This window comes from Lactuca sativa, chromosome 5, assembly GCF_002870075.4.
Source record: "Lactuca sativa cultivar Salinas chromosome 5, Lsat_Salinas_v11, whole genome shotgun sequence".
Classification (NCBI taxonomy): domain Eukaryota; kingdom Viridiplantae; phylum Streptophyta; class Magnoliopsida; order Asterales; family Asteraceae; genus Lactuca; species Lactuca sativa.
The window spans coordinates 60,695,577-60,702,893 of NC_056627.2; the positions used below are offsets into that span (position 1 = coordinate 60,695,577).

At 38.6% G+C, this 7,317-nt stretch overlaps 2 protein-coding genes across 2 annotated transcripts; one reads left to right on the plus strand and one right to left on the minus strand.

Moving 5' to 3' along the window:
- Positions 1-218: 218 nt before the first annotated feature.
- Positions 219-838, plus strand: LOC128134128 (uncharacterized). The gene is made up of 3 exons (XM_052771578.1): positions 219-325; positions 381-475; positions 684-838. The coding sequence occupies exons 1-3, from the start codon at positions 219-221 to the stop codon at positions 836-838; spliced, it is 357 nt and encodes a 118-aa protein (XP_052627538.1).
- Positions 839-1,052: 214 nt separating this feature from the next.
- LOC111906203 (probable pathogenesis-related protein ARB_02861) lies at positions 1,053-1,511 on the minus strand. Its single transcript, XM_023901928.2, has one exon. The coding sequence runs from the start codon at positions 1,509-1,511 to the stop codon at positions 1,053-1,055; it is 459 nt and encodes a 152-aa protein (XP_023757696.2).
- Between the last annotated feature and the right edge of the window lie 5,806 nt (positions 1,512-7,317).

Sequence of the window (7,317 nt, forward strand, 5' to 3'; positions counted from 1 at the left end):
TGTGGTTCATGAATATATAAAAACCGCACTGTATCGAAAAATTTCGGTTTTTGCAAAAGTATAAGCATAAATCCATAATCCCAAATGGCCGACAAAATAATAAGTCTTTAGTCGTAAGTTGTAGGTCATAATCTTATATGCCCTAAAGTTACAGGTCATTAGCTTTCAGTGGATATGTTGATTATCTGTAGTAATCTAATAGGTGGTGGTGGCAGGTGATGGGTGGGGGTGGTAGTGGTGGTGGCGATGGTAGGTGGTGGTTGCAGGGGGTGGTAGTAATGGTTGATGTTTGTGGTGGTGGAGGTAGGCGGTGGCGACGACATTGGTAAGTGCTGGTGGCGGCGGTAGTGGTAACTATGGTGCTGGCAGGTGACGGGTAGGGGTGGTAGTGGTGGTGGTGGTGGCGATGGTAGGTGGTGGTTGCAGGTGGTGGTGGTGGTAGTAATGGTTGGTGTTTGTGGTGGTGGTGGTGGAGGTAGGTGGTGGTGGCAATGGTAGGTGGTGGTGGTGGTAGTAATGGTTGGTGTTTGTGGTGGTGGTGGTGGAGGTAGGTGGTGGTGGCAATGGTAGGTGGTGGTGGTGGTAGTAATGGTTGGTGTTTGTAGTGGTGGTGGTGGAGGTAGATAGTAGTGATGGCAGTAGTAGGTGGTGGTGGAGGTGGTAGGTGGTGGTGGTGGTGGTAGTGGTTGGTGGTGGAGACTGTAGTTGTGGTGGTGGCGGTAGTGGTAACGATGGTGGTGGCGATGGTGGTAGCAGTAGTGGTGGTGATGGTGGTAGCGGTGACAAGTGGTGGCGGTGGATGGTGGTAGTGACGGCAGGTGATTGTGGTGTTTGTTAATGCCCATATATCCATAACTCCCCTTTGCCCTTATGAAGTGGTGTTTGTTAATAATCATAAATACAAAAACTATTTGTAAAAATAATAAAATCCTTTTAACCAAATGTAAAATAAGCATAAAGGCACAATCCCAAATGACCGATAAATAATAGGTCATTAGCCTTGTGTTGTAGGTCATAATCTCATATGCCCTAAAGTCGTAGGTCATTAGCTTTCAGTGGATATCTTCATTATCTTTAGTAATCCAATAGTTGGTGGTGGCAGGTGACGGGTGGGGTGGTAGTGGCGGTGGTGGCGGTGATGGTAGGTGGTGGTTGCAGGTGGTGTTGGTGGTAGTAATGGTTGGTGTTTGTGGTGGAGGTAGGTGGTTGTGATGGCAGTGGTACGTGGTGGTGGCAATGGTAGGTGGTGGTGGCGATGGTAGGTGGTGGTTGCAGGTGGTGGTGGTAGTAATGGTTGGTGTTTGTGGTGGTGGAGGTGGTAGCTGGTGGTGGTGGTGGTAGTGGTTAGTGGTGGAGACTGTAGTTGTGGTGGCGGCGGTAGTGGTAACGATGGTGGTGGCGATGGTGGTAGCAGTAGTAGTGGTGATGGTGGTAGCGGTGACAAGTGGTGACGGTGGGTGGTGGCAGTGACGGCAGGTGATTGTGGTGTTTGTTAATACCCATATATCCATAACTCCCCTTTGGCCTTATGTAGTGGTGTTTGTTAACAATCATAAATACAAAAACTATTTGTAAAAATAATAAAATCCTTTTAACCAAATGTAAAATAAGCATAAAGGCACAATCCCAAATGACCGATAAATAATAAGTCATTAGCCTTAAGTTGTAGGTCATAATCTCATATGCCCTAAAGTTGCAGGTCATTAGCTTTCAGTGGATATCTTCATTATCTTTAGCAATCCAATAGTTGGTGGTGGCAGGTGACGGGTGGGGTGGTGGCGGCGATGGTAGGTGGTGGTTGCAGGTGGTGTTGGTGGTAGTAATGGTTGGTGTTTGTAGTGGAGGTAGGTGGTTGCGATGGCAGTGGTAGGTGGTGGTGGTGGAGGTGGTAAGTCGTGGTGGTGGTGGTGGTTTATGGTGGAGACTGTAGTTGTGGTGGCGGCGGTGGTGGTGGCGATGGTGGTAGTAGTGGTGGTGACGATGGTGGTAGCGGTGACAGGTGGTGGTGGTGGGTGGTGGCAGTGACGGCAGGTGATTGTGGTGTTTGTTAATACCCATGTAGTAGTGGTGGTGATGGTGGTTGTAGTGGTGGTGGTTGTAGGTGGTGACAGTTGGTGGTGGTGGTTGTAGGTGGTGGTGGCGGTAGTTATGGCCATGGTGGTGGTGGAGACGGTAGTTATGGTGATGGCGGTAGGTGGTGGTGGCGATAGTGGTGGAGGTGGTGGTGGCGGTAGTTATGGCAGTGGTGGTGGTGGAGACGGTAGTTGTGGTGGTGGCGGTAGCGGTAACAGTGGTGGTGGCGATGGTGGTAGCGGTGACAAGTGGTGGTGGTTGTGGCGGTGGTAGGTGGTGGTGGTGATGGTGGTGGAGACGGTAGTTGTGGTAGTGGCGGTAGCGGTAACGATGGTGGTGGTGGGTGGTGGCAATTAATTTTTTTACCGTATTTATCCTTTATAAACAATTTTTTTTTTGTAATAATACCATTTTGATTTACATATTAACTAATCATATAGATTTATATTTCTCATTTTTCGTTTTCTTAATTACTTTACTAATGGTTACCTAATATTTTATATTTTATTTAGATTTTAAAAAATATCTTGCTTCAACTATATAACAATTTACAACATACATTCCTCACTGATGAGTTACAAACTCTTAACAACTTACAAAAAAAGATGCAATTCTACTTTATGAACCCATTAAAACCCATGTAACCTTGAGTCTCAAAGAAATTACCAACAAAATCATGGCCTGATCATCCTTATCAAATATTATGCAATTCAAATTCTGCTTTTTCCCTTACTAAAAGCAAAATTTATAAACAAACATTGTATTGTTGGATTAATCAGTTTGGTCAAATGATTCAAAAGCAATTTTTATATCTAGGGGTATTTTAGGAAATTTATCAAATAGTTGGTGTTCGTTAGAAAAAATCATTGTTTCAACATCAATTCATCTTCACCACCAGCCAAAGATTCATAAAAAATATTATAAACAAATAAAATTTCAAGATAAAAGATGGTCGCATAAAAAGTAAAATACCACGATTACAATCCAAACTCTTAACCCCAATTTCAAATGTCAAAGTCAAATTAGGACAAACTAAAATTAAATTGGAGATAAGATGAAGTGATGCTTTGTTCGGCTGAGCAGATAAGAAATTAGGAATAGACAAAGTAAAATTAAACTTCTTTACCAATACTATTTTATAAAAATGTATTTATCCTTATTTTTTATTTTATTAAATACACCACTCCGGTCAAAATGTCAACTTAATATACTAATTAACACTTTGACGTTTGTTGTAGTTTCACCATCCCATTAACCCTACAAAGTAAAGGATTTCCATATCTTCACTGGGTTTGATTGGGTACTCGTCTAATTGATTGCAACTGGAATCGAAAGACTATAACGAAAAAACAACAGACTCCACTCTCTGCGACTACATATAACTCCTGGTAAGTTTTTTTAAACAGCTAAACATTATTCTTGGTACTCCGATTTTTACTTTAATTTTGTGTTTTTAAATTAAGATCATGAGAATGAATGACATAATTTTCATTGGAAATTCCTTATTCACCCTCTATTTTCGATTAGTTTATGCAATTTTTCACCATTGCTATCAATTCTAAACTTGATAAGTTCATAGATAATTAGGTTTTCTTATTGGTGCTATGTTGTTTTTAGATCAGTAGATTTTATTCTTATGAACACACATTAGGTATATAGAGTACATGTAACCAATAAAGTATTCAATGGTGTTGGAATTAATTCAGTTAATTCTTAATTTTAGATTAAGATTTATGCAGTAATCAAGTCACTTGATAATGTTAGAATGGCACACAAAACCAAGAAGGAAATCTGAACAAGAGATTAATAGGGACAAAAACTTGACAATCAAATTACTTGATTCTTGAAAATGGAAACTTCACAGTGGACAAAATAACGAACAGGGGAGGAACACTAGACTAATATTGACCCATATTTTTTGAATTATCCAACAATTGTTCCTATTTTAATGTAGTCCAATTTGTACTGATTTTACTTTTCATACCACACTGAATGTTCAATGTCGTATCAAATTTTACAAGTTGGGATGAATATCTTTTACACCAGGTCCTTACAAAAACATGGACAAGTCTTGGATGGGAACTGATAGACACAAAAAGCCTTACATCGATGGAGTTGCAGCATTTTTGGATTATGATGTCCGCAATTTGAAGATCTCGATGAATATGGACCCACTAGATTCCAAAATAAAAATAAAAATTCCATGTCCATGTATTAATTGTGTAAACCACATAATTCTTCATGTGTCAGAAGTAGATCATCACTTATTTAGATATGGAATCGATCAAAACTACACCAAATGGATTAAGCATGGAGAAAAAGAGGACCAACCAAGAAATGTTTCGTTTAAAGAAAACTACTCAATGAACACAACATACTTCGATGAATCCTCGAGCTTCACAATAGGAATTCCAACGGATGCCGAAGATACAGTAGAGATGGTTGAAGCCACAGAAGAAACTTTCATAGGAGACCATGTCAAATTTCAAAAACTAATTGAAGATGCTGAGAAACCACTATACAAAGGGTGTCCTAACTTCACAAAGTTGTCTGCAGTTGTACAACTCCTAAACTTGAAGAGTAAGTATGGAGTTTCAGATAAGTGCTTTACTGAAACATTAGTTTTGATAAAGAAGATGTTACCTGAAGGTAACGAAATGTTGAGTAGTACCTATGACTAAGAAAGCAATGAAAGCAATGGGTTTCGGGTATACAAAGATACATGCATGTATCAATGATTGCATTATGTACATGAACCAGTACAAAGACGTGAAAGTATGTTCCACTTGTGGGAAATCAAGATGGAAGGTTGATGAGAAAGAAAAAATTATATATAAAAATATCCCAGCAAAAGTGTTATGGTATTTTCCCATTATCCCGAGAATGAAACGACTATTTCAATCAAAGACAATAGCACAAAATTTAAAATGGCATGCCAACGATAGAACACATGACGATGTTTTACGTCACCCAACAGATACACCTGTGTGGGCTGCCATAGATAAAAGATATCCTGAATTTGCTAATGATCCAAGAAATCTATGACTAGGCATTTCGGCTGACGGGGTCGATGTGAATAGAGGAAATAGGAATCATAGTGTATGGCCGATTTTAACTATCATTTACAACCTTCCACCATGGTTGTGTATGAAAAGAAAGTTTATCATGCTCTCATTATTGATCTCAGGAACACCAGGAAACGATATTGATGTTTTTTTAGCACCTTTGATTGATGATTTGCAGCTCTTATTCGATGTTGGAGTCGAAACATATGATGCGTCTTCAAAGGAGATGTTTACTCTACGTGCAGTTGTGTTATGGACGATAAATGATTACCCTGCTCTTGGTACACTATGTGGTTGTCCTTACAGCGGATACAAAGGTTGTGTAGTTTGTGGGGAACAAACGCATTGTATTAGACTTCCTAAATCAAAGAAGCAGAGTTATGCTGGTCACAGACGATATCGACCTTATAAGCATCCTTTCAGAAGTCAAAGGAATGCGTTCAATGGAGAACAGGAGTTCACAACTGCTCCAGAACCTTTGAGTGGTGAAGAAATTTTTGACAATGTCAAATATGTTATAAATAAACGGGGAAAGAGAGCTAATAATAAGGAATCAGACATCCAAAAAACTTCGATCGGAAGAGGTGGGAAGATAAAAAGAAAAAAAAGAACATCAAAAGAAGTGTGTAATTCAGATGTTAGCAACAAAGAAAACACATATTGGAAGAAATATAATATATGGTATCGATGTCTTAGGTATTGGTAGCACAATCTTGTCCATCATTGTATAGATTTTATGCATGTCGAAAAGAATGTAGGTGAGAGTCTAGTTGGAACAATGTTCAACATTCCTAGAAAAACAAAAGATGGATTGAAGGCTCGATTGGATTTGACACATTTTGGGTTAAAGCCAGAGTTACAAGCTCGTATTGAAGGAAACAAAACCACACTTCCGGCAGCAAGTTACACATTAACAACGGAGGAAAAAACATTTTTTTGTGAAACAGTATACAATTTAAGGGTTCCACAAGGGTATTGTTCTAATTTTTCTAGTTTGGTGAGTCTAAAGGATAGGAAGCTTATTGGACTTAAATCACATGACTATCACATGCTCATGCAACAGTTTTTGCCCGTTGCTTATCGGACTCAAATCAATATGTAGCAAAGAAATAAAAGTTAAGGAGCTTGATAAGTTGCAAGAAGAATTAAGTGTCACATTGTGCCTGCTTGAGAAATACTTTCCTCCATCATTTTTTGATGTAATGGTTCATTTAACTGTGCACCTGATTAGGGAAGTAAAATTATGTGGTCCAATATGTTTTCGATGGATGCATCCATTCGAAAGGTGTATGAAGGTTATTAAGGGGCACGTGTGGAATAAAAATAAACCAGAAGGTTGCATTGCAGAAGAAACGATTGAGTTTTTAAGTGAATTCCAAAAAAATATGAATACTGTTGGTATTCCACCTAAAAAGCATAACAATTTTGGAAATCAGAATGATGATTATAGTATTTCTCTTAGGGATGACACTCCAGTATCAGCATGTCGATCGGTTCAAGTTTCTCCGGACCTCTTCATCAAAGCACATTTCTATGTAATGCAAAATACAACTGAGGTTGTACCATATATTAAGTAAGTATTACTTACATGTATGTATTTATTTTAAAATTTTATAATATTGTGTATCTACTATAATATTAATCAATGTATTTACAGTCGACACAAGGCATTTCTAAAAAACCAACACCCTTTTAAACGAAATGCATGGCTATAGAATGAGCACAGTAAAATGTTTGGTCAATGGTTACGAGAGGAGGTATATTATTTTCATATTGAAGTTATTTTTTTCTTTGTTGTATATGAGTTGAAGCTTATCCTTCTAATATGATTCAGGTTGAGAAAGAGTTATCGGTCTCAAAAGAAAGTGTATTAGAGACTGTTAGGTGGATTTCACATGGACCAAACACCAATGTACTGAAATATGATGCGTATAACATCAATGGATATACATTTCCTACAAAATGTCGTGAAGGTAAAGTTCATCAAAACAGCGGGGTTAGTGTAGTGGCAACTAACACACATATTTCTAAAGAGGTTGTAACCTATGACCAAAACTCTTATTATGGGGTTTTAAAAGAGATATGGGTACTAGATTATCATTTTAAAAAAGTTCCTCTTTTCATGAGTGACTGGGTTGACAATAAAAATGGAGTCAAGAAGGATTCGATTGGGTACACA

Coding starts and splice junctions, on each gene's coding strand:
- LOC128134128 (XM_052771578.1), top strand. CDS start 219: ATGGGTGGGGGTGGTAGTGGTGGTGGCGATGGTAGGTGGTGGTTGCAG. Junction 326..380: donor AGGCGGTGGCGACGACATTG/GTAAGTGCTGGT, acceptor GGTGACGGGTAG/GGGTGGTAGTGGTGGTGGTG. Junction 476..683: donor TTGTGGTGGTGGTGGTGGAG/GTAGGTGGTGGT, acceptor TGGTGGTGGTAG/TGGTTGGTGGTGGAGACTGT.
- LOC111906203 (XM_023901928.2), bottom strand. CDS start 1,511: ATGGATATATGGGTATTAACAAACACCACAATCACCTGCCGTCACTGC.